The 24,982-nt window shown below is 43.5% G+C and overlaps 1 protein-coding gene across 8 annotated transcripts in view; it reads left to right on the top strand.

Annotated features, from left to right (window-relative positions):
* Positions 1 to 24,982, top strand: part of EPHA5 (EPH receptor A5) — a 179,982-nt gene that overhangs the window by 134,598 nt on the left and 20,402 nt on the right. For 4 of the 8 annotated variants that reach the window (XM_031066389.1, XM_031066388.1, XM_014311929.2 and 1 more), the window contains 7 exons: positions 1,062 to 1,167; positions 10,547 to 10,612; positions 17,204 to 17,271; positions 18,636 to 18,761; positions 19,793 to 19,978; positions 23,518 to 23,579; positions 24,377 to 24,586. In XM_031066389.1, the coding sequence (XP_030922249.1) occupies positions 1,062 to 1,167; positions 10,547 to 10,612; positions 17,204 to 17,271; positions 18,636 to 18,761; positions 19,793 to 19,978; positions 23,518 to 23,579; positions 24,377 to 24,586 (824 nt within the window). The remainder of the gene's footprint in view (positions 1 to 1,061; positions 1,168 to 10,546; positions 10,613 to 17,203; positions 17,272 to 18,635; positions 18,762 to 19,792; positions 19,979 to 23,517; positions 23,580 to 24,376; positions 24,587 to 24,982) is intronic. The other 4 variants (XM_005418145.2, XM_031066385.1, XM_031066387.1 and 1 more) reach the window with 3 other exon arrangements.

Raw genomic sequence — 24,982 nt, 5'->3', positions numbered from 1 at the left:
CTGCTGCTCTCTGTGCTGGATGGAGCTTCATCCTGGGCTGGCACAAGGTTAAGAGCTATAATGAGGTTTTCCCCCACAGAGCAGTGGTTCCTGTGCCAGGGAGCTGGTTTTGCAGGGAGGATGTGAGATTTGTACCCTGGGGGGTTATATACTTGCTGCTAAATAAGCTGGCAGCAAAGAGGGCAAGGTGAGGAGACTTTGGTTTGTGCTTGGGGAGCCCCACATACAAGCCCATGGGGGCAAATGGGCTCCTTCCCTGCCAAGTCGGGGAGATAAACAAGATACAAGTGGTTTTAGCGTTTCCATTTTGCAGCCTACAGGAGCTTGGTCACCTGCTCTTATTTGACCCACATCAAAACTCAGTTCTCAGTCACCTCTCCTGACCTTTCTGCTGGCATCTTTATCATCAGCTTAGTCTCCTGCCTTTTGGTAGGAGGGCTCCTTACAAGGCACAGACTGGAAGAGTTTTGCTCCCCCAGGTTTTGGCCAATAAAAAGACCAGCCACTGTACGTGTCTTAGCAGATTCCTGTTTTACAGAGGGCACTTTATGGCCATGTGATAGAGATGCCACAAAGTGTTAGTTTATAATTTTTTATAGCTTCTTGAAGTGCAGGTAATTCTTTATATCTTGTAGATTTTTCTTGTGTCTGTTAGCAATAACATTCCACAAATGTTCTCTCTGACTGTTGGGTTTTCATCCAAATGAGAGCCTGTTGGGTTTTCATCTTTTTATCTCTGATTTCTAATGCAGCTAGCTCAGGGAGAAAAACTTGAGTTCACAAACTCAAAGGCTGCATCCTGCAACGCTTTGGTTTCTGAATTTGGCAGTGAGATGGAATCTTGTTGGGTTTTTGGCTTAGTGTTGCGTGTGGTTTTGTTTCCTTTCCACCCATATCCTTTCCAAACTAGAAACAGACAGCAAAAGGGGGAAAACACAAACTGTAAAAGAATAAACGAACTGGTAAGATTTGAAACCTTGCTGGCAGCCTCACTAGAAAGACTCATGTGAGTGCTGACTGTCATTTTAACCCTAATCTCCATTTTCTGTTTCTCATCTCAGCAGTAGCTGCATCCAGCGACCAGAGCCAGATTCCTATAATTGTTGTGTCTGTAACAGTGGGAGTCATTCTGCTGGCTGTTGTTATCGGTTTCCTTCTCAGCGGAAGGTAAGAGAAGAAGCTGTGTATTTATACTTCTTCAACTTTTGCAATAACTTTTATCTGACCAGCTGATTAGTGTGATTTAGGCAAAAGCAGCATGTGAACAAAGCTGTCAAGCAGTAGCACTGTAAAACAGCCCGAGGGTGGGCTGATAGATCTGTTTGGACAAGCAAGAATGACAAAGGCACTCTCACAGATGTAGTTCACTTCCCAATGATTTTCATCTGTGTATAGGCTGGCCCTGATTATTTGACTTGATTCTCCCAGGACTGTTTTCACATTCCTTTAAGCAGAACGTTTTATTACAGGTAAAATATCTTCACCCCCATATGTTTGTATTCAGAGCTTGCAATGGACTTTGCTCATGGAGAAAACTGCAGGAAAACACTTGCAAAGAAAATGAGAATTAAGCCACTGAAATGGCCAAATGCCCCACATTTTGGTCAGATCTGGATTTCATTTCTCATGTGTACGATATTAATGTGTCCCTCAAGTGTTAGTAAATCATACAGAGAGCTTCCCCCACAGAGGGAGACACTCTGCCTCAAACCATCCCATTGACTTCTCATGTGCTTAAACATAGGCAAGTGATGAAAGCCTGGACTATACCACCTTTGACAACTCTAATGGAAGTTGATGGAATTTTTTGATGAACAAGAGATTGTGGTACTGGGGCAAAATCTGGCTTGTATCAGAATAAGTTTGTACTGCAACATAAAACTTGTTTGGCAGACAGCATGGAAGGCATTTTTTCATATTCTACATGTATATTAGTACCTTTTTTAGTGGCAGTAGTCAAAGAGTGCAACATCCTTCATGCATATGTGAAGCACTCCACAAAGCTTTGTGAAGTACATCTACTGATAAGGCTGAATTTGTTTTCAGTGCAAAATAGACATTTATGCTTCTAAGGTACCCATCAGCCCACAGTTGCTTTTATGATACAGCTCTGCCCTAAGCTCAGGTCTGGCAAGGTGGCTCTAATTTACAGGATATTGTAAACATTAGGAGATGTTACAGATGCAGAGGAGCTGCACTGAATTTGTTGGTTGAGGGTCTTATTTCCCAGAGGAGGTAAGGTATCAGTCTGCAAATGCAGAGCAGTGAAATCCTGCCAGGCTGAACAACTCTGTCCCCAAGCATAAGGCATCCGTGGAAAGACATGGACACAGTTCCTGTCTTGAAAGGTAAGTGTGCTGCCAGACTCATCTCCAGTCAAGGTCAGAGACTGACAGTCTCTTCCAGCTCAGCTGTTCGAGCTCCTGTTGTCTGCTTTGAGTGACTTGTTGGGCTTAAAAATGGAAAAGTAAATGCTCCTGTCTGCATGAGAAGCATGCAGCAGCAGAGAGGGAGGGGGGTGAGTCAATGGCTACAGGCAATTCACACCGGGGCCTACAGAAAAGCTGTAGTCGAAAGACTTGGCTCTAGACAGGATTCAAGTCTCTCCTTAAAGACTAGAGGTTGTGATTGAAATTCCTCTTCTGTCAGAGCAGGTGGATGTGAACCTTGGCTTCCCTCAGCCTGGATGTGTGCTTGTCTTGGTGCAAACAGGAGAATGCATGTGTGACTGTAGGGAAGCTGTGGATGTAACCTGGCACCTCTGCAAGGAAGAGTCTGGGGGGTGAGTGACAGGTGGAGGAATGTACATCCCTCTGTGGCCATAGGGAATCAGAACTGTGTGGCTGCCAGTAGCTCCTGCTCTTCCCACAGTTGCTGGCAAGGGCTCAGTAGCCCTCTGAGGAGGATGTACCTTTGCAAGTCTCCTTTTCACTGCTACTCTCTCTAGTCTCAGCCAGCAGTTGCAAACTCTGAGCCATTTGTCAGCAGTTCTCATTAGTTACATCTTTCTGTTCTCTTGCCTGATGTGCTTTCCAGGATGTGCTTCCTCTTAGCTCTTTATCTCTTGGCATGCTTATGAAAGCCCTTGTGTCCTTTGGCTAGAGTTTTATTGCAGCCTCTACCTTAATCCTCCTACCTTGTACCCACACTTCCCTCTGTGGACCCCAGGGCACCTGCAGATTTCTGGGACATTCTGCATGATGCCGCACTGGATGTCTGGAAAGGGTAGGCACAGGGAGCTGAGCTCTTCGTCCATTTTTATTTTTTCAACCCTTCCCCTAACTGAAAAGACCACAGTCCATTTGGAGCTGGTGGAGAAGCCTCCCATACCAAGGTTTTGTCCATTATTAAAAAACTGGCTTCAATGCCACAGGACTTCTCTGCCAATTTGACTTCCCACAAATTTTAAAGCCCATCTAGTACATTGAGTGACTTGTGAGAACAGCAAAATAAACCCCAAAAATCCAGAAAGATGACAGACAATTTGAGATTAAACAAAAGAAAACAATGAAATTGCTCTGGTTTGGAAGAAAGCAGAGATGCCAGGGAGTTACTCATGCTGCTTTGCCTTGGATATGGATTCAAGACAATTTGTGGAGTAACTCTCCTGCTGTGACAGCAGGGACAATAAACATGTTCCAAGTCATGGGATAATCCTTTTCTGAAGCAGTTAACCTGTTTCTGGGAGATGTTTTCCTATTAAGCCTCTGGAGTGGTTGTGTTGTTCCAGTGCCTGGTTCCAGTGGGGTTGCATTTTCTTTCCTAATTCTTTCCTGTATTTGCTATTAGGAAAACAGCTATTTTGAACTCCAGCTGGAATCACTACTGCTTGCCACACCAAGCAAGCTGTGCAAAGCCCAGGCTCTGTCTTTTCTGTTCATGAAAGAGAGCAGGAGAAGGAGAGAAACCGTCTTGCTCTGCCGCACTGAGGATGTAGCCTGGCCAGCTCTTGCCAATAGGCTACTTTGTGCTGGCTTCAGGGTGCTCCCAGGTCCCTGAGAGGCCCTGGACACCTCAGGGTATTCCTCCCTAGGATGCTGTATGGCACCTCTTTGCACCTATCCTCCCAAGGCTTGAGAGCAGTTCTGCAGTGTGAAGTGAATGTCGTCCTCCTCTTGGCAGTTCTGTGAGGAGTTTCAGTCACAGGGCTGAGGAGTGTGCTGGAGTCTGCAGGCTTTTTATTTTTTGCTAGGTTCCCAAAGGCAGGGCCACACCTCTCTCCTCTTTTTTTTTTTGCTTTCAGGTCTCTGCAGTTTTCTTGTTTCTTTTGAATGAATGTAAGTAACAGCTTGGCATTTCCCGTTGGCAGCTGGCCCTAACCAAAGGTCAGCTGAACAGTAGCCGTGGTGGCATTTCCACATGTCAGCGTCCATCTGTGGAAATGCACTTTGCGTCTGAAGTGGAGATTCCTGGGAATTTGAAACTAAATGTGCTCTGCCCTAAACAATTAAGCTGCGTTTCAGAGCTGATTTACTTGCAGATGCTCCAGAAAACTTCCTGTAAATAACATGTCCTCTGACCAAGGTCACAAATGCCAAGCCAAATAGCTGATCACTTTTTTAAGTTATCCTGCTCCTTGCATCAAGGACATATTAATAATATAACAATTGGGATTACAAATCAAAGAGATTCACTAAATCAGACTGTAGTTGTCTCAGCATAAAAAAGAGAAGTGGATTGAAAATCTATTATTAAACCAGCTACAAGTATTTAATTAAAGAACACAGAGTTGTTATTATCTCTGTTTTGTTGGGATTATGTGTTCTCAGAAGTGCTGTGCATGTTACAGATAGAGCAAATCTATAAAATTTTGCTTTCCTAGCAATGCATGAATTAGATGTCTGTTACCATTACTGTTCCTGACTGAAGTATTTATTAATCTAAAATCATTACTGACTTTTGTTTGAAAGTCTGTGTCAGACAATCCAGATACAAAGATCTTTGCACTCCATCTCACAGGGAGCAGTAAAGTGCCTCAGTTTTTGTTGTGTGGTATCAGTCTCTTTCTCCCTACAAACTGAGGTCAAGAGCCAAGTTTTCAGCAGTCTGGGGAGGAGACAACTGCTCCAGAGCAGTACCCCTCTTTTGTCCTTAAAACCCAGCCCTCTTTGCAAAATAGACAAGGTCTTAGGGTCAGTGTTAAGAGACTGCTGGTCCCTCCAGTCCCTCAAGCTTTCAAACTTCATAGCACTGAACAAAAGCATGAGCTTTTACAGAGTAAAGTGGGGAAGATATTAGGTCAATGCTGTGCATGTTTGCAAAAGCTGTTCAAAACAGCCAAGTCAACTGTGCATCTGCATTTATAGCCAACTACCCATTATGGATGACCTTTCCATCTCAAGTGATCTTCCAAAGAACCAGAGGGAGCTTTTCATAGAACTTAGGGAAAAAAAAATTGAAGCAGCAAAAAACTTCTCCTTACCCTGTGTCATGCATATATAGAAAGTCTCCTTCTGGCAAGGAGCTAGCCTCTGAAAGACAAAGCAAAGACAAATCTTGCCACCTGGGTATTGGCAATTAAAGGCTCTTACACCAGCATATCCATCCTTGACCTTCGCTGATTTAGACTTTTAAATATCTGTGCCTGTGGTGGCAGAGGGCTACTTTCTGGACACAAATATGTGCATCTTGTTAAAAAGTGGCTTTCAGGGAATAGAGAGGGTGAAAGATTGTGGTTTATATCCCAGGTCCTGAGAGAGTGTTTACAACCTTCTGTGATGTGGAAGGTCAAAATGGGTGAATTTTTCCACGGCCTCCCCCCATCCTATTTTCCAAGTTATGTCAGGGCTTAAAATAGTTTGCTTTTTCAATATTTCCGTAGGAAATGGGAGACAGTCTATAGATAATGGTTTTCATAGAGAGTTTTTCCAGCATGAGTCACAATTTTTGTTAGTTGGGACATTTTAAAGGATTTTTATCTCTGCATTCTTGCCTGCTCTTCCTTCTTCCTGCAGGACATTGTCTCCTGTGATTTATAGCCACTTTATTATGCTGCCTACTGCCAAATATTCCCCACGATTCACCTGACAAGAGGAAGGATTTTGTTGAGGAAGCTACTGCTCTGCCAAGTCAAAATTCCCATCCACCCAAGAGCAGGCAGGATCTGGTCCTGCTTCTGTTGGGGTCAAGGTTTTCACTACTTCCATGCCATTAACAGCCTCTTTGCTGGGCCATTTTCCCAGAGAGGAGCAGCACTGGTGTACAGTACAGCTCTCTGAAGGGAGAGTGCTCCAGTGCACCCTTCCACATGGGGTCAGACCTTCCTGGGGCCCATGTGGAAATCTGCTGCCTATAGCACCCATCTCTAACATCCTGTCGAGATCAGCTTGTCAAATTTGGCTGTTCCAACACCTCATTCCTCTTCTACTCTAAACGCTTTTTGGCTTAGTGCAAACTTGCCAGGCTCCACAAGGCAGTCTGTATTCTGCAGTTTCGAGACAGGTTTAAGGACCCAGGCTAATCTGCCTTTGGATGACTTTGGCCCAGACAGAGGGTGAGAGTTGACCAAATCTAAAACTAATCTGTAACTAAGCTCCAAGTTATTTCTGAGTTCCTCTGGCAGCAGCCAAGGGAATGGGCTGGAAGGACTGTGATGAGCAGATAAGCAACCAGCATAAGCTTTGTCTGAGCAGGGAGAATGGGGGGTTGTGCAGTAAGTGATGAAACCTCCTCCCCTTTTTGCAAGCGATTTGTTTGATGGCATCATGCAAGTCCTGTTTCCACGTGGAGAAGGGAACTGGGCTGCTCTTCAAGCTGGAATTTGTAGCAGCTTGAGGCTTCTGCTCAGCACCCCTTGTGTATGTAGTCTTTGAAGGTGGGATTTTACAGTGTCTTCTCTTGACTGTGGAGTGGGTAGAGAATGAAGAAGGAAGTCAGACTCTTACCCTTCTGCACTTCTGAATATGTGGATGTTTCACCTTCTTTGAAATCAGAAGTGTGACCTCTCCTGGGGCTTCACCATGTTAGCAGCATTTGGCCTCTTACCTAGAAAAAAGGTTATCTCTGCTTTCTTATGGCTCAGACATAGAAAAGTATAATGCCAGAGGTCTTTCCAAGTGCAGTTCCTTTCCCTGAAGACATTGTCTTCCTTCCCCATAGTGACGCATAGCTGTCATCTGCTTGGCCTTCTGCATTCTCAGTTTCTCTCAAACAGTGCAGAGACACACTTTAATGTATGAACTAGGATAGCTCAGTAGGAAGAGCAGGTGACTCCTTAAACATTCGTACATTTTGGGACAAAGTGGGAATATATTCCTAGCAGCTCACAGTGTGTAATAGCACTTCTCTGATGTTTTGAGCAAGCATGTTGACTCAGGAATTGCTAGGTGTAGAGCTGGCCTCCTGACCTGGAGATGCAGGAAGCAATCATTACCATCACTCAAGACTGTATGAAGGATTAGAAAAATCTTCCCAGGCACCGTCAAGTATTTCAGTCTCTAATTGCAAGACTCTGAAGAACATCCCATTAGAACAGCTTATTAAAAGCAACAAATGAGACTTCCATTTATCATGATTCCAAGACTTCAGCTTATAACTCTTAAAAGCCACATCTATATATGGCAGAGCCTCTCTGAATTCTATCTAGCCATTAAAAATGTAGTTTAATTCCAAATACTCTCTGGGTCATCTGCAGACTTGTGGTAAATTAATTACATTAATTGCAGGCACAGTTGCTGGGGCCCATGATATATATACATTTCATTAACCAAGGCCAGGGTTTGAAACAATGCCAAGGGTGTTGATAAGTGCTCCTGGCACAGGTTTATTAAAGTTTGTGCTCTGGACAGTTGGATTTGCAAACCACATAAGCTTTGTGGGGGTCACCTTATCTAGGAGAGGAGGAGTGTTGTGTCTGTGTGCCTGAGATAGCTGAATGCAGCAGAGTTGGGCTGGCCAGGGAGCAGGGCAGTGCCAGCAGGCCACAGAGGTCCTGGAGGTGTCACTGCAGCTGCAGGCTCCTCTGCTTTTTTCTTTCCCATCTGCAGCCCTTTCCTTGAAGCCAGGGCTAGAAGCAGGTGTCACAACTTGTTTCAAGCAAGCTTGGCTTTTGGAGATGGTGTTGCCTCAGAGCCTGTTCTTTCCCAGCCAAGGGGATTTAACACTGCAGGTGTTTTCTCAATAATTTCTGCTTTTATGGGGACATGTCATCTGTGATTCTGCAGCAGATCAGAGGGGCTCCTGACCAGTAGCAGCCCCCACTAGCTCTCCTCATAGTTTGCGGGTTGATTCAGTGAGGTTGGAGGAGACTTTGCAAATAAAATTGATGTATGCAGTGCTTGGTTCAACTCTGCTCTCCAGTATAGGTCAGCTTGATGGCTAAAGGTCTAAAACCCTGGAGAAGTCCGGCTGTATTTCATTAAAAAGCATTTCAATCTTACCCATAGCATTTGATCTTGTCTGGAAGGCTTTTGCTTTCAGCTCCTCAGGTTTTAGACTAAGATAGCCCTGCAGGAAAGGAGGAGATGGGAACTGGGCCCCTCCTAGAAGCCATCAGGCACCCAAATCTAGTGGCCACAAGATGCACGATGCCTTTGCTTGAGTTTAACATCGGTTTTATTTGCCTTGGGATTTTTATATTTTGAAGTTTATCTGCCAAATCAAGCCATCCTTTTAACACAAGTAGTAATAAATCTTCCTTTGTCCTGACTGTTCAGACCAATTAGTAAGTTCACTTACCTAACCAAGTGCTCCATGCACCGGAAAGTGAATTTTATTGTCCACTGATCCTGTTTAGTTTGTTTCTAAGCACTTTAGATTTCCCCTAATGTTAAACCTCAGAATATTTTGACCACAAGTGCAAAGCTGATGGGTTTGTAGGAGCAAGGCTACACTGAAGTACATTTCTCTTACACCTGAACATTTGTTTTTTATTCTGTATAAAAAGAGTGAGATCTGGATTCAGTGCAGGGAACCTATTTCATCTCAGAGCAGCCCTGTTGCTGAGGAGCTCTTAAAGACTTTTCTTTGTTCAGGGAAATGTTGAGCTCTTTTCATTTTAAGGAAGTAGTTGCTTTTCACATTAATTGAACAGTTGTTTGGAAAACTTTGACTTTGCATGCTGAGTGGTGTGGAGGTGTGGGAAGGTCTGGTGGCAGCAGCATTAGAAAATGCCTGGGGGCCTCCTGGCCTCCTGGCTGAAACCTAAGCTAAAGGGTCACAGCCAAACTGATCTTCTGGAGATGCACCAGTTCCCTGCACTCAGATCCTGCAGGGTTAAAGGAAGAAAAGGGCAAAATTGACTCAAGATATTTAGTGCTTGGGTTCCCTTTGTGTACCTTTGAGTTTTGGATCTCTGGTGTTAACTTGGATCTACGGAGTGGGTTAATGAAGGCTGATCTCCTTCCATATTAGTATGACTGAACAAGCTGGAGCATTATGAAAATAGAAAATATTGTTAATTATAGTTAGAGATAGTGGCATTGCTGTTTAGAAAATGTTAGCAAGTTCTTTTGCTGATGCAAAAGGAGCTTAGAAGACATTCTTCACCAGTTTTAATTTAAGTAAGCACATAATCCAGTGTATAATTCTGTAAATCATTGCATGCCTGAAGTTATTTTGCATCATAATTTAAGGCAATGCAGTTGTAGAATGTTAATTTTGTCTAAATAAACGATTTTAATGTATTTAGGCATTGTAAGTCATACTGTATAAAAATCTGATGTGCACAGGATTTTTTTCAAGAATGACTTCTTGTGATGACTGAGGAGAAATGAAGTGAGGAGATCTTCAGCTGACTTTAATTGGAGTATACCTGCACCACTGGGCTCCTGCTTGTTCTGAAGTCCTTCCTGTTGTTTCTTCTGCACTGTGTTCTTTTCCAGGATGAACTGTCTTAATAGATTTGGTAACAGAAAAATTGTCCGTGCAAGTTCTCTCACAAGGGATAAAGGGCAAATACTGAGGTGCAGCCAGCATTGGGTTGAGAACTGATGCCAGGCAAACCCATAGTCTGATTAAAGTAATGGCTGAGCAGCCTTCAAAGGCAAGCTGTGGCTGCGTGGAGTGCCTTTCAGCTCACCATATTTCGAGTCTATTTAGGCTGAATGCTCTCGCAAGGTCCTGCTTCTGCAGATGCCTAACATGTGCAAAGCTTCCCTGACACAAGGAGATGCAGAAAGGGCTCTGTGAGTACATGCATAAGGATCTGCAAAAGCAGGGCTCATGCTCATCCAGTGCTTTTCCTTTTTTAAAGGCAATTGTAATTGTACCACATGCACACTTGTGGAAAAAAGTCATTTTGCCTGCTTCAAGGCAGGTGCTTAAGTTTAAGCACATGGGTGGCCCCATTAATCCTGATGGTGATACTCCAGTACAGGAAGCACATGGTTAATTGCTTTACAGCACCAGGATCTAGACACTCTCCCCAAGGCATGTTTCACCAACAATAGCACATGCCATGAAACTTTTGCAGCCCAAGGTGTTCTGGTCCAAATAATAAATGCAATAAGAAGGAAGAAAATACATATACAAATGTTGTGAATGTATTTGCACCTTGCCAGGGCGGTGGGATTATTCCTTATCCTGGGCCTTTTTGTTTGCTTTTCAGTTGCTGCGATCATGGCTGTGGGTGGGCTTCTTCTCTGCGTGCTGTTGCCTATCCGAGCCTAACATGGTCAGTGTTCCCACCCGTGCTGGCTCCTACTCCGTGTCCTCCGTCCGTGTTTTCTGTGCACAGTCTGCCTCTCCCTTCCTTTCTTGTACTGGCCTGGAAATCACTTTCTCATCTAGTCTCTGTACCCAGCTTGTCTATCCCAACAACTGGAAATATTGTGACCTGAAGCAGAGTGTATCTTCAGCAAGAGCAGGGATCTCAGGGGCAAAAACCTGCTGCATTATGCCATGATCAATCCAGACACTGCAGCAGGTGTCTGATAAAACACCATGGATGCTGGGCACCCATCAAGTCCTGCTTCTTGTCATCCAAAGGGGTTGGGGGAAGAACTGTGCCCCCAGAGGAGGCAGGGGGTAGGCGGGTGCAGGAAAGTGTTTATTTGGTGGCATGTGACATGCATGCCAGTGGAATGGAGTGTATGTCATGGACATAGAAGGCAGTGTATGACATACACAGCAATGCCATGGTGCTGCTTGCCCCCGATATGCTCCAGCAGCAGTGGGCATATCCCTGTGGGTGTCCTGAGGTGCGTGTCCATGCTGCATGCTGTCCTGTTCTGCCACCATCTGGGCTGCCTCACCACCTTCTGCTCTCTTGTACTCCCCTCTTTTCTAACTGCTCAAAGGAGGGGTGATTTTAATTTCTGTTGGTTTGATTGGATGCCAGTTGAGTTGCTTCCCAAAGAAGGTATCAGCTGTAATATTTGTGTGGACAGAGATCTTCCTAAGCCTCCGAAGAGGCGCGTGTAATCACCATCCCCATCAGATAGCTGCTTGAGACCACAGAATTTCTGAGACATCCCACATGCATTGTTAAGCTGGGAAGTTTTCTCAGCATAGCTGGTGAGAGGTGTGGAACTCTTCTGCTGTGTTTTCTGGGGGATGCTGGGGCTTTGCATGGTGGTAGCTGGGTCATGGTGCAGTCCTTCCTGTGAGGCACAACAGTCACTAAGGTGGACCATTTTTGCTCTTCTGATGCTGTATTTTTTGTTTTGATTGAGGAGTTTGGGTTTTGGTTTTGGTTTTTCCCCCTGGTGAAGCATTTTTTACTTGTTTTTTTGTGACTTTTCAGTGCTTAAGAGCAGATTTAGCAAGCAAGGATGCTCAGCTCAAAGTGTGTGCCTGTAAAAAGTTGTTCTGGTATGCGGACCACTGTTTTGGCAATGATTGCTCTGAAAGAAAACCTTGCAGTACTTCTACTGTCTGTCATGCCTGTGGTACCAGTGCACGAGGCAGTCCCTTGCTGCAAGTCATGCTTCAAATGTCCTCAAGCAAGGCCCCCAGTGGAGGATGACAGCAATGGAAAATAGTTCTCAGAGAAGACCAGGATTGGAGTGGATGGCTATGAAGAAGAGAGACACACAAGGAAAACTTGGCTGACCTGGAAAACACCCTCTGCAGGTTTCCTCCTTAGGTGCAGGGAGACCAGTGTAGCAGCAGGGTGGGAGGGGGAAACGGGAGAAGTTACTTCAAGGCACGGATGCCACTGGCTATGCTATGGGAAGGCACGACAACCTCTTTAGAGAGATTTATGGAAATCACTTCAGAGGGAGCTTCCTGCAAGAGGGGAAAACGATATCTTGTTTAAATTATTTTTAATTGTTCTGGCAGTGGTTTAGGAAAGCAGGGAGTCATTCAGCGCAAAGGCAGGGAAGGACTAAAGGCTAAAAATACCACTGCTGGATTTGTGAGACTTCCTTTGTAAGGCATCCAAGTTAATCAGAGGTCAAACAAAGGGTCACACAAGTGTAGAGGGTGACAGCAGTGCTGGGAAAGCAGCACTGAGAAGATTGTGAGCCTGCAGCCCTTTGGAAGGGAATCTGCCCGGTTCCTCTCAGGCCAGCCATCTCCTGGATCTCCTAAACTGAGCTAAAGGTCTTGGCTTGTCATCAGCAGACCTTTTACTGCTCTTTTGATCTTGTGCAAGAGGAAAGTGAACAGAAAAATGGAAAGCAACTTCCAATATAGAGGCTGTTCAGTTTACACCAGTCTCTTGAGTATTCCCTGTTTTTTTGATACTGAATTTATCCTAGGATTACAAGCAGCAAAGGCAAATGCTGAACACAGACTAACATCACTAGTGGTAGTCTTCTGCCTCTGGCTCAGTATCAGCATTGTTTATCAAGGATAAAGCTATTCACTGAACAAGTTATTGTCTCCACACATGAGCTGAAGCAACAGGATCTTGGCCAGATGGAGAGATCCATGTTTGTTTGTTCCTCTGCATGGAACGCGATCCTGCGCTGCAACACGTATGCAGCTCTATTGCTTTAACATCCTGGAACAAATAGTCTGAAATAAGCACTAACCCTTTGTAAACAATAACCTTGCAGTCCTTGCAAACCTCCTGTAAAATGACAGCTTGAGATGGGTTGGAAGCATTCCTCTGAGTTGATTTATTGTAAAAGACATGCTTCTGAGTGAAGGTCTCACCCCTGAAAAAAAAAGTGTTTTGTCTCTGTTTCAGAGAAGTGCCTATGCTTCGTTTATCTCATATTTGAGAGATTAAATACATGTGTAGGTCTCTGCAAGACTGGGATGAGAGATTGCACACTGCTTCAGGGCACAACCTGTTCAATGGTACTGACTGCACCTGGCAAGGTGAAGTCCCTTTCCTCTTTAGGGATGTCTCAATGCTGTCCCCACCTGCACTTCCAGTAATGCCTTGGCTGTATGCTGAAATGCTTTGGCCTATGCCTGTAAAAAAAGTATGTTAAGATTTTTTCACATCACCACGTAGGGCTTGACATCCAAGGTCCAGCTTCAGAGTCCCCTGGCTGTGTCTTGCCTGGGCTGTGACCAGAATGGTGGCCCTGGCTAGGGAGATGAAAACTCTTACCCTTGGGCATTCTGTGCTTTTCAGGAGAATGCCTCAACTGGCCAAAGGGCGACATACAATCCAGCAAGGGTATCCTGAAACACAGGGCAGAACAAAAGAATCTCCATCAGTCCAGGGAGACCAAGCATCTTTCTGCCTCACTTCGTGAAGGATTTTTCTCTGTGAATTGGCTTCTGTCATGCAAGGTAGTGGGCATTGGTTTCCCAGCTGGATTGTTCATCTTTCTACCTGTCCATTTTATATTTTATAAACCTATATAGGGATCATTTTATAACTTCACTTTTATAATCTGCTCCATAAATATTTTACGAGCTGCCTGCCAATCTGCAAGTAGTTTTTAAATAAGACATGATGCCTTAAGAATATTTAAAGTCTCACTTTTCTTTTTACCTCTGATACTTTTATTGAAAAACACAGAGTTGTGCAAGGAAGGCATCTGCTTTCCACATAAACGGGACAAACCCACAACAGGAGTAAATGAATTGAGATTCAGGTGTGCTGCTGAATTCTGTTAACTCTTTGGCTGAGCGTCTCCAGCTCAGTGGGAGATGAAGCGAGTGTCAGGATCTTTATGCTTTTGCTGTGCATGATACAGAAAAGATATAGGAAATCTATGGTTTGTACAGTGAAAATAAAGTAGAGAATGAGTCTTCCATGAGAGCTTTTGACTCACAGCTTAGCCAATAAATATTAAGAGCAAATGCACATGCAGAAATGGATTATTTCACAAACAATTGAGAGCTTTTTTTTTGACCAAAATATATTGCAAAGCCACAATATTTCGATACTTTGATCTGCCAGTAAGATTCACAAAGCAACTCCGGACTGTTGACCCCAAATTACAGATTTTTATGGGATTTAGTTGGGGAAGACAAGAGAAAAAACTGTTTGTGTGTGTTATTTAAAGCATCTGAAGGTCAAGAATGGAAGAAGCGCAGTTTGGCCCCAGTCAGTGTGGACTCTGGGTAGTTTGAGAAAGTGTGTGAAGGGCACAAGGGATGGCAGGCTTTGCAGCAAGCTTTATTAGTGACACCCAACTGTTGCTTGACAGTCACAGTCCACTAGCTGCCATTTCACTTTGATGTGTCTTGTCAAGGCTTGTTTTAACGATGCTTCAGCCGTCCCAGAGCCTGATTTCATATGCTAATGTGATGTGCTGCTGTATGTGTTACCCAGCTCAAGAGAAGAGGGCAGCTGTAGCCGACTGGTTTGTGTTGGCCCTTGGAGTGCATCCCTGGGCAGTAAAACATGGACTGTTGTGCAGCAAGGTGTGCTTGGATCACTCTATGCAGGGGATGGCGTCTCTCTGTCTCCTGTGTTTATGGTCAAGGAATCAGGAGATGCAGGTCATAGAAAGGATAATGTTAGAAAAGCATTTTTATAGGCAAAGTGCTCCAAACCTGAGGAAGAGATAAGGGCATTTGCTCCAAAGGGCAAAACAGAAGAAGTATTGGATACATGCTTTTGGTAGAAGGATGAACTGCGTTATTTGTGTATTTTTAAAAGGCAAACTGAGTCGTATGCCTCCATCCAGAAAAGTTAGTTCTGCAAAAAACTGATATAACTTTGGCAACTTGCAGCAGAAAAAATTGGGGTTGCCAGAAGTGAGACTTGATACTGAGACTCATCTCTCTATTTAATTAAAGGGGAGGTCATATGATGAAGAAGAAGAATCCATTCTCACCAAGGGTTTGTGAAGACCAGAATGTGCCTTGAAATGACCCTTACTCCCAGAGTCTCCATGTACACCTAGTGCTTAGTTTTGAGTTAATGATGCAGGACCCCATCTCAGGAAACGGCACTGCTGTTTTTAGAGCAAGGCAATGAGCACCAACATGCAGATAACTGAGCCACGTCTCTGGGCACCTCAGTGCTGTTCTTGTGGGGTTTGCATTCAAAGTGTTATGGTCTTAGCTTGGTTGCTGCTGCTGAAATCATGCCCTGCATGTATAGCCTGGCTGTTTATCAAGTGCAACCTCTTTATCTCCCTGCCTGCGTCCCCAGACTGCTTGCCAGCCTTCCCTTGTCTTCTTGATCCGTTCCCCTGTGCTTGCACAACCTTTGCAATCTCTTTTTTATTCCTCTCCTTGTAGCACAGGTCTCCTTTGTCCCCAAGGTAAGCTCCCTCTTCCCAGGAATAGCCCCAGAAGCTCGTGTTGCTTTTCCCCTCTTCAACTGTCCAGCATCCACCTCTGCTGAATCCAGCTCAATGTTGGGGTCTCATCGTGTCCAGGCTTTTGTCTGTAATTGTGATCATTTCACAAACCCAGTGCCAGAATCCTATAGCCAAAAGGCTGCTTGGCCCCTTGCATCTGGGCAGACAGCAGCTCCCTGTAATAGGACTTCATCCTGAGGGTATGTTTCATGCAGATGCCTGTTACTGGCTCCTCCTAATTGCAGTTTTGTTCCTGCTAATCATATGCTCCTCCTTGCTGTGAGTGATGCTGGAGTGCTCACATGTCCCTAGCTCAAAAATCACAGAAGCAATGGAAGAGAGGTTTCTCAGCTTTAAGTGGCTTCGTAGTGGCCTGAGGCTTTCTTTGAGGTGTGCCAGCTAGTGACTCCACTGCATGCTGGCTGGCTTGCAGGTGTCTGTTCCAGGCTTTTCATTCTACCAAGCAGTGTCCTTCAGGCTCATGTTCATGCAGTTTTCTGTAGGATGATCCGGTTCCTGTTTCCAGTTATGTTATCAGGTCCTTGGAAAGACAGGCATATATATGTGTATCCTACATACGTCATCCTGTATTTTTAAATGTGTGTGTGTGTGTGTGTGTGTGTAGCAATTTTTCTTGCCACTGCAGTTGTCCTGGGGCTTCCATGTGGTTGTCTAAGTGAAGCAGATCTCAGAAATGCCACCAAAGCAGACAGTTAATGCTAATGCAAAACTATCACCTAGAAAACCAATGAGAAGAATGAAGAGTCAGGGAAGAGCAACCAAAAACTAATAGGAGATTCCCTGGGGGAGATGCAACTTGCATACAACTGTAGTTGTGACTCCATGGTAGTATCCAGCACTATCCTTGCACTGTCAGGCACTCCTGTGGGAGCAGGATAGGTCAGGCAGCTTTCCTTCTTCCATCTGTTTTTTTGCTGGGCAGAGGGGATCCCCTGAATGGCAGCTCCCCTGTGGAAAGACAGGAGATGTGCATGAAATGCTGTGCAGAGCCAACAATATATAGGAGACACTTGAAGGCAGTGAGGCAACAGGTTTGGTTTTGCTTTGTTTTAAGCCATTATTTTGCATGTATATAAGATGTTAATGTTTACACCAGGCCATTTTCTAAAATACTATAACTTAAAGTTCTGTCCAAATGCACAGTGGATGAAGGGGGGCATGCAAGACATACACCACAGTGCCTGCAAAAGCTCTGCAGTCCAGGAGATTTTGTTTCTGCAATTCTAATGTTTCATCCCATTCCCCTTTCATTGTCCTTCCTGTTCCCGCTTTCTCTTCTTCTTAACAATAGCTGCATTAAATGTCAGGTAGAGTGGAGTTTTTGAGAAGCATCTGTGGGATTTGGAAACACAAGTCCAATTGAAAATCCATGGGCCTCGAGCCCTGAATCCCGTTTGGGAAATTGCAACCAGTTTGATGAGCTAAAACTGGGGCAGCAGCAATAGAGCCACCAGAGAGGTTTGGTTTGTCACTGCTCTGGGTTTTTGTGCATTGTATGATTCAAAGTAGAGAATGGAGTTCTGCCATACCAGAGACAAAAATACTCTTCTGTTGTGGTTTGGTTTTTTTTTTCCCAGGCGATGTGGCTATAGCAAGGCTAAGCAAGATCCAGAAGAAGAAAAGATGCATTTTCATAATGGCCACAGTGAGTAAAGAGCAAACATATATATGTGGTTTTGGCTTTCTGTGGTAATGAGAAATTCAACTGAGAGGTGGTTTTCTGAGGAAAAAAAAAATCTGCTTTTGGTGGTTATTGACAAAAGAATTGTTTGTGCAGAAGTTCCCCCCTGCCCCTACTGCAAGCCCCACAGAGAACTGAAGATTTGAACAGTCCTTATATGTGCTGAGCTATTCACACCTGTATGTTTGCACCAGATCATTCTAGTGAGCCATTTTGGTTTGTTTTTCTGTCTTTGATTTGTGAACCAAGATGTTATTAATTTTTTCTGCTCAGCACATAACAGCCCAACATTTTTGTGGTCTGGATGCGTCGGTCCAAAATACCTGTTTGAAACCTTTGCTTCACCTCAGGCAGCTGTGAGCACCAAGCCCACTGCTGCTCTTCAGCTTGGATGCCTCTGCAGAGGTGTGAGGAATAACACCTATTTCTGCACCTAGGAAGCTTTCAGAAGTGTTGTGTTAATGCCCTTGTATAGAAAACCCCTCTGCAGTGATACTAAAAAGTAAATCTCATGGTTGCTATCAGTCCTTCCTTCATCAAGAGCTGTGGGATCTGGGGATGGGTAACAGTGAGGTGCCTTTTGGGGTGGAAAAGGCAAACACATTGTGAGTGAAAGTCAAATTTCCATTAGTGCTATGTAATGAAGGCAGCAGGAAGCAAATCAATTAAGAGCCACAGTGTAATGTAGCTGTCTCATTAGACTGATGAGCAATTCTTCATGTGAGTAGCCTTAATGATTGTCAAAATAAACTTATAATATGGATAATGAAAATACTTTTTCCCCTCTCAAGTCCTGGAGAAAAAGCCCACTATTGATTATATTCATACTGATACAACCCACAGGCTTTGTACTGCAAATATGCAGTTCTTTTAAATCTCAGTAACTCCATCTGAAATAATGTGGGCGATTGATTAGCTGATGTGTGACTGGTAGGGCATAATGTATTTCAGCTCTCCATCAACCCCCATCCATCCAGCTTGCTTTGCAAGTTACTCCTGTAACATTTTGCTATTTGTACTTTTCCTCCTGGTGTACCCTCTTTAGTTCCAGAAAGGAGTCCTTTTCTACCAGCTGGACCAACCCATCACACAGCACCAAAAGGGATTTTTAGCTGCACAGCATTCCAGCTGAGCACTCCTGTGCTTCTCTAAATATGCCGAAGTTGCACATATGTCACATATAAACTAAATATCATTTTTCAAGAATGATACTCGTTTTCACCATGGAAATTAATTTCCAGCAGAGCTGAGTGCCAGGGACAGGAGTGTCTAATGCCCATTTTCCGTGTTGTTATGTGCCATTAAATGTGCTTAATTTGTGTTTGCAGTTAAGCTGCCTGGAGTGAGGACCTATGTTGACCCCCACACCTACGAGGACCCTAATCAAGCTGTCCACGAGTTTGCTAAGGAAATTGAAGCTTCATGCATAACCATCGAAAGAGTTATCGGAGCTGGTATGGAGATGCATTCCATGACCCTTTGCGACATGAAGGGTTGGTTTTCTTAACATGAGAGATCTGGGAAGGGCTGTGAAATATTTGAGCTGTTAGGTACCCTGCAAGTGAAGGTGAGTGTGTTCCAGCTGAAGTTTGGGACAGACCTGTCACTGACTGTGGTTTTAAAATTCAGGAGCTGAATTGAAATTTTTAAATGTGGTCCAGAAAATGGTCCAGAAAATGGTCACAAATGGTCAGCTGAGCTATTTCAATGGATGCTGAAGGAAAAGAGTCACTTATGTTTCACATTCTTTTTTACCATTTGAACCTTTTTATCCCCCAACATTAAGGTCACTCTTGAAGCAAAAATTAAAAGTAAGAGGTCACCTGTGACATTAAAAAAGCACAAGCCAAAGTCCAAAGCTTTAGACTTCCTTGGTTAGAAGAAGAAACTCCCATTTTGTTTCCAGTAAAGCTGTTTGTTAGGACTTGCATCCAACCTTAGGAGTATTTTCTATGTTCTGAAATTGTGGATTTGGACGTAATTTAGTGTTCACCAAAAAAAAAATCCATTTAGGTTACTTTTTGGGACAAGTAGTAATAAAATTGTAAAGAGTTTGTAGTCTTTAAAAATATATGTTACTGTGAAAAGCTGACAGTTTTCCCTCTATGTAACTTACCAAAGGAAGGTTAAGAAGCAAGTGGTTTGAGTTTTACAGCTATCCACACAGGACAGTGGTATAGGACATGACAGACAAAAATATTAAATGAGAAAAAAGCCTGGTGGAATATATAAAGCATATCTCTTTAAATATAGGAAAATTGCATTTTTACTCAAAGTTTTCTTGTGCTTATGAATTACTTGGCTTGTGGTGCAGTGGCTGTTGGAGATAGTCATCACTGCAATGTTCAGCAGTCCATACCCATGAATGCAGGGCAGCCCTTTGTGCTTTCCATCAGCCAAGGCTGTGCTGCATCCTGTAGACACAGGCACATCATGTGTTCCTTTGATGTGGTGTGATCCTATTCTTTCTCCTTTTCTTCTGCAGGTGAATTTGGGGAAGTCTGCAGTGGGAGGCTGAAGCTGCAGGGAAAGCGTGAGTTTCCAGTGGCTATCAAAACCCTGAAGGTGGGCTACACAGAGAAACAGAGGAGAGATTTCTTGGGAGAAGCAAGCATCATGGGGCAGTTTGACCACCCCAACATCATCCACCTGGAAGGTGTTGTCACAAAAAGTAGGTACAACTTGCTGTGGGCTGCTCACTGTGAGCTCTGGCTTTGGGAGAGTTGGTTAAGGGAGAAAGACTTAGGTGATGCCTGTTCTGAATGCACTTTTCATCATTTCTCCAGAAAAAGTGTTGCTTTCTAGAAGCAGGGAAGAAGAACAGTACTGTAGGTGAAGATGTCAGGAATGCATAAAACCACAATTAAAACAAACTCCCTCTGGGATCTGCTGGAGATGACCCTGATAGTAGTTGCCCATGGTGCTGGCATATGGGAGGGATTGAGAGTTACTGAGATCTGACTGCTCAGTTAGCAAAACAGCCTTCTGTAGCTTTTCCAGCCCAGTTATTCTCCAAATTACAGTATGCACTAAAGATAAGGGCAGGGAAAGGAACGGCACATCCAAATTGCCCAGCACAAGGCTGTTGGTGCTGTGCTGAGCCTGTGGAAAATGTGTCAAGTTGTTGTTATTCATCCATTTTAGAGCCTTGGAGGACCTACATTATTTGCATCAAGGACTATTTTGTTAGCTAATTCTAAATTCTAAAATAAATAACTACTTTTTTTATTTTAAGTTGTGTTTTAAGTGTAGAAGCACCAGCCTCACAGGTGTGAATGGCTGTCTCCCCTCTTGCCTTCATGCTTGGCAGTGTCAGAGCTTGCTTAGCTGCTGCTGTTCAGATGGTGGCATTCAGGGCCGTGTGCTACTCTCAGTACCATTTGTCATTCCTCAGAGGAAGCATCTCCAACATTAGTTCTTTTTCAGAGCTGTAATAGAGAATGTGCAGAGGCTCCAGCTGTTTGTCCTTGTAATCTCCACAAAATCAATGCTGTTTTGTAATCAACAGCTTTTTCTTGCATTTTTCTTTGAAATTGCATTTCCTGAAACTTTTAAGAAGAAAATAACCAAAATGGATTTCTCCCAAAATTTTAATAAATACCAAAATCTCTTGGGGACAACCTGTGTAAGAGCTCCAATTTCTAGCCCTGCCGGAATGTGGAATATTGGGCAAGGAGCAAGTGATGATTACATGGATTACATCCATGAAAGCTGCTACTGGCATTGGCCTGAGTCCTTCTGGCTGCTGGGGCCTCAGGAGATGGTTGGAGTTTCCACTTTTAGTGAGAATGTGCCTCCCTAGCAAGCTGCCTTTATATAAAGTGGCTGTCTGCTCCGAAAGCTGTGGAAACACAGGGAGCCCTACTTCTAAATTGGACTTGGAGTAACTAGAGTCTGGATTCAGTATGCACCCAGAGCTTCTCATTAGCTCAGTAAATATTTGTTTACTGCACTCAAAATTTTTTTCCAGCAGACATCTTCATGGGTTTTCCCTTTTCTTTTTCATGGACCAAAGCAATTTTTATGAATTTCTAAGTATTTAACTTCTTTTACCCTTCAGTATCTCAGTCATTGGCCTATTGTAGAATCAGATCTTTAGGGCAAAATCTTTAGGGTCTTTGCTGCATCTTGATTTACCTTGGAAGTAAATTAGGTTAAATTGAATTTAATTAGGCCATTTTAAATTCTGAATGAGAATATCATTGTATTTAACCAATATAGTTCGAATGCACACCTTAGTTAATTTGGACTAATCATGTTCATTGTCCTCTTGCAGACAAACCCTTTGCTATTTCTGCTGTACAAAGGTAGTGGCAGTTTTCATTTGCATCCCATTTGGTTGCACTGATGCAATGTGCACACCACTGACATGAGTGCCATCCACATATATTTTATGACCATGTAATGCCAGCAGGAGGAAGCCCTAGTTACACAGAGAATCAGCCCAGCACTTCGGAAGGGCTGATGTTTACTTTTAATTTACTTTGTTGAAAGTTATCTATTTGTATCCTTATTTCCACGCTCTTGGAGATGGGGTTAATTTATTCCATGATTGCTGCCAACCTGCAGCAGTCAGATAATGAAACATAAGTGCCAGAAATCTTGCTGTTTTTTTCTCTGATGGCATCCAAAGGCAGGAGCCTGGAGGAGGTCCCCCAGGGTGGTGGCATAACAAGACACCATTCTCACTGCAACGCTGCCTTGAAGTGTCCGAGATAAAGGACCCTAGGCTACAGTTGGGTGTTTAGCTTTTAAAATCAAAACAAAACATTAACATTTGAGATATCCCTGGAGTTTTCTTCCCTGCAAAGCCACTGACGTGTTTGCCATCCAATAACAATGGCCCCTGAGATCTCTCCTCCCTCCTACATTCAGCCCATGCTGTGTGTAGACAGATGGCCATCATCCTTAAAGGTGGGGCCCATCTTTCATTTGGGATTCAGCAATATTTTTCGTGGTCCCAAGGTGCATTGCTCATATCAAAAGTAATATTTTGAGTGAGTTTCAAGCTTGGGCAGCAGCTGTGAGAGTAACGTAAAAGAATTGAAGCAGCACAGGTCCTTCATGCTGAGAAGGTAATGTTTACACAGCAATGAGTATTTTGATTGACAAGTTCACAATTACCTTTGTTATGTACATAATTAAGCAGTAAATTAGGCAAAATAGTTAAGGAAATAAAAAATGGGAAAATTAAGATCTATCTAAAGGGTAGGACATGCACTGATTTTTAGTATTTACCTTCATGTGCATGTTATGACACACGGCAGCTCTCGTTGATCATTTCTATAAAAGACATTTATAATGCACTTTACAAATAACTGACAGCTTCTCTTTTGTCTGTGCTTTGTGCTAGCTAATGGAAATTGATTTAAATAAAAAATAATTTACATGTTCTTATAAGATTTCATTGAATTTACAAGGGCTGGAGCACACCACATTAATTATTGCTACACCATTGTGGCAAGCTAGCGAGAAATTAGATTTAAAAACTGAGCAAAAACTATATATAATTACCATTAAAATGACTCAGGCATGAAAATTAATCAAACAGATTTGGAAAAACATTATTATTCCTGTCAACAATAGGACACCAGGTCTTTTGTTAAGAACTTTTACTTTGATTTCCACTTGCACTCATTCCACACTTAATGAGCTTTTGTTCTGCAGTGTAAATATTCCTTCTCTTACTTCCAGATGTGTTTGCAAGGGTAGTAATTTGAATTACAAGGAATGCAATCCCATCCTTTCCTAGTCTCAGTTTTGGTGGCTACCAAGCCCAAGCTTCAGATCATCCTTGTTGCTCTTTTTGGGCTCCTGTTGTTATTTTAGGGTGTTGAAGCTTGGGGGAAGGATCCAAAGACTTTGCTGTATGCATTTTGGCCTCTGCAAGCTTTCAGCTTGTTGGTGGAGACAAGAACAAGGCTGCCTGGCTTCAGCTTGCAACATCCTTCTCAGTCATCATCTAAACAGTCTAGGGCTTGGTACCCCACCCATAATATGGTATTAGTTTTTAATCCCCTCCTCCTCAATTTCCCTACTTCTCTATATATTCTGGGAACAACTCTTGTCATCCTGCTGGGACAGCAGTGTCTTGGTGTAGATTTACTGTTGCATAGCTGTATATCCAGATGCAGACACACTATTAAAAGAATTTTTATTGCTCATGGTTTTTAGATAAATTCCTAACAAACTCATGCATTTTGTTTCTAGGCAAACCAGTAATGATAGTGACTGAATACATGGAGAATGGCTCTCTGGATACATTTTTAAAGGTATTACTTAGATCTTCTTTCCAGGGGGACCTGGGGACTTGTTTTGGGTTCTTTGTAGATGGTTAATGTCAATAAAAATGTTTTCTGGGTGTTGGTGCTGTCCAGGGGCAGGAGTAGCTCAGTTGTCTCTTTGATCTGCATTTACACAGCATCATGAAGGACCTGGGACATTCAGTGATAGAAACAGGTAAGAATAAATTGGAGGATATTACATTTATTTTAGAAGGCAGTGGAAGGTATTAACTTAGCCTGCAAAATGTGGTGTGGTTCAGGAGCAGACCCGTACTGCAGCATAGCAAACCCCAGACTTGTCAGAGTTTTTCCATAAAATGTAAGAGCTAGAGAAGGGAGAGTGAGGGAAGTGGTTCGAAATGCAGTGTGGCAACATGGGGAAGAGCTCCTACCCCCTCAAGTGTTCATGAACCTCTACAGGTAGGACTTCCATGCAACTTGGTGCCATTCAGTTGCCTGACTGAGAAACAGCCCAGGCTGGTGCCCTTATACACCTTATACACATGTGTTTGCTCCAGTCACAGTCTCTCTATCAGCCACCAGTAGATGCACCTCATTCCTTGATCTCAAGTTGAAAGAACTACATTTCCTTAGCTTTGTCTCTAGAGATCTTAATCTAAATAGTGAAACTTAGAAAAGCTTCATGGTCAGAGCATGAGAGTAATGAATTGTTAATTTTCCTGGTTTCCTTCCTTGGAGACTTGCCTTTGCATTTTTATTCCTGCACACACAATGTTGAGGGTGCAGAGGCTCTCAGCTCATCAAAAGTCTCCTTCCTTTTGCAGAAGAATGATGGGCAGTTCACCGTCATCCAGCTGGTCGGGATGCTGCGAGGCATCGCCTCCGGAATGAAGTACCTGTCTGACATGGGTTATGTGCACAGAGATCTGGCTGCCAGGAACATCCTGATCAACAGCAACTTGGTCTGCAAGGTGTCAGACTTTGGCCTCTCCAGAGTCCTAGAGGATGACCCTGAAGCAGCGTACACAACCAGGGTCAGTTATGAGGATACCAAACTGATTGAGCTCAAGGGAAACGTATTTCTTGCCACATTTTGCTGTTCAGGCTCTCTAACAAAGAGTTTCTATTAATCCAGAGCCTCTAAACTGTGCAGGAGGGTTAGATCAGGTGATAACAGTTAATTGTCACCAGATTAATTTTGCAAATGCCTTTAATTTATAGTGGGGGTTTATATAACACAGAGTTTAAATAACACAGAGTTTAACTAATAACTCTGAAGTTCAAGTAGGGTACACGAGTCAAGTAGCAAACTTTGCAAAGTTGCCAATGCTTCCAAGCTCTATTCTGTCCTCTTTGGTGAATACCAAAGGGAAGAAAGAGCAATTGCTTTGCTCAGGCACCCATCCTGCGATGCAAGTCATGGTCTTCTG

This window comes from Geospiza fortis, unplaced genomic scaffold (genome assembly GCF_000277835.1).
Source record: "Geospiza fortis unplaced genomic scaffold, GeoFor_1.0 scaffold11, whole genome shotgun sequence".
Lineage (NCBI taxonomy): Eukaryota > Metazoa > Chordata > Aves > Passeriformes > Thraupidae > Geospiza > Geospiza fortis.
Note: the sequence above shows the minus strand (reverse complement) of the source record. Positions and strands in the feature narration are given on the sequence as shown.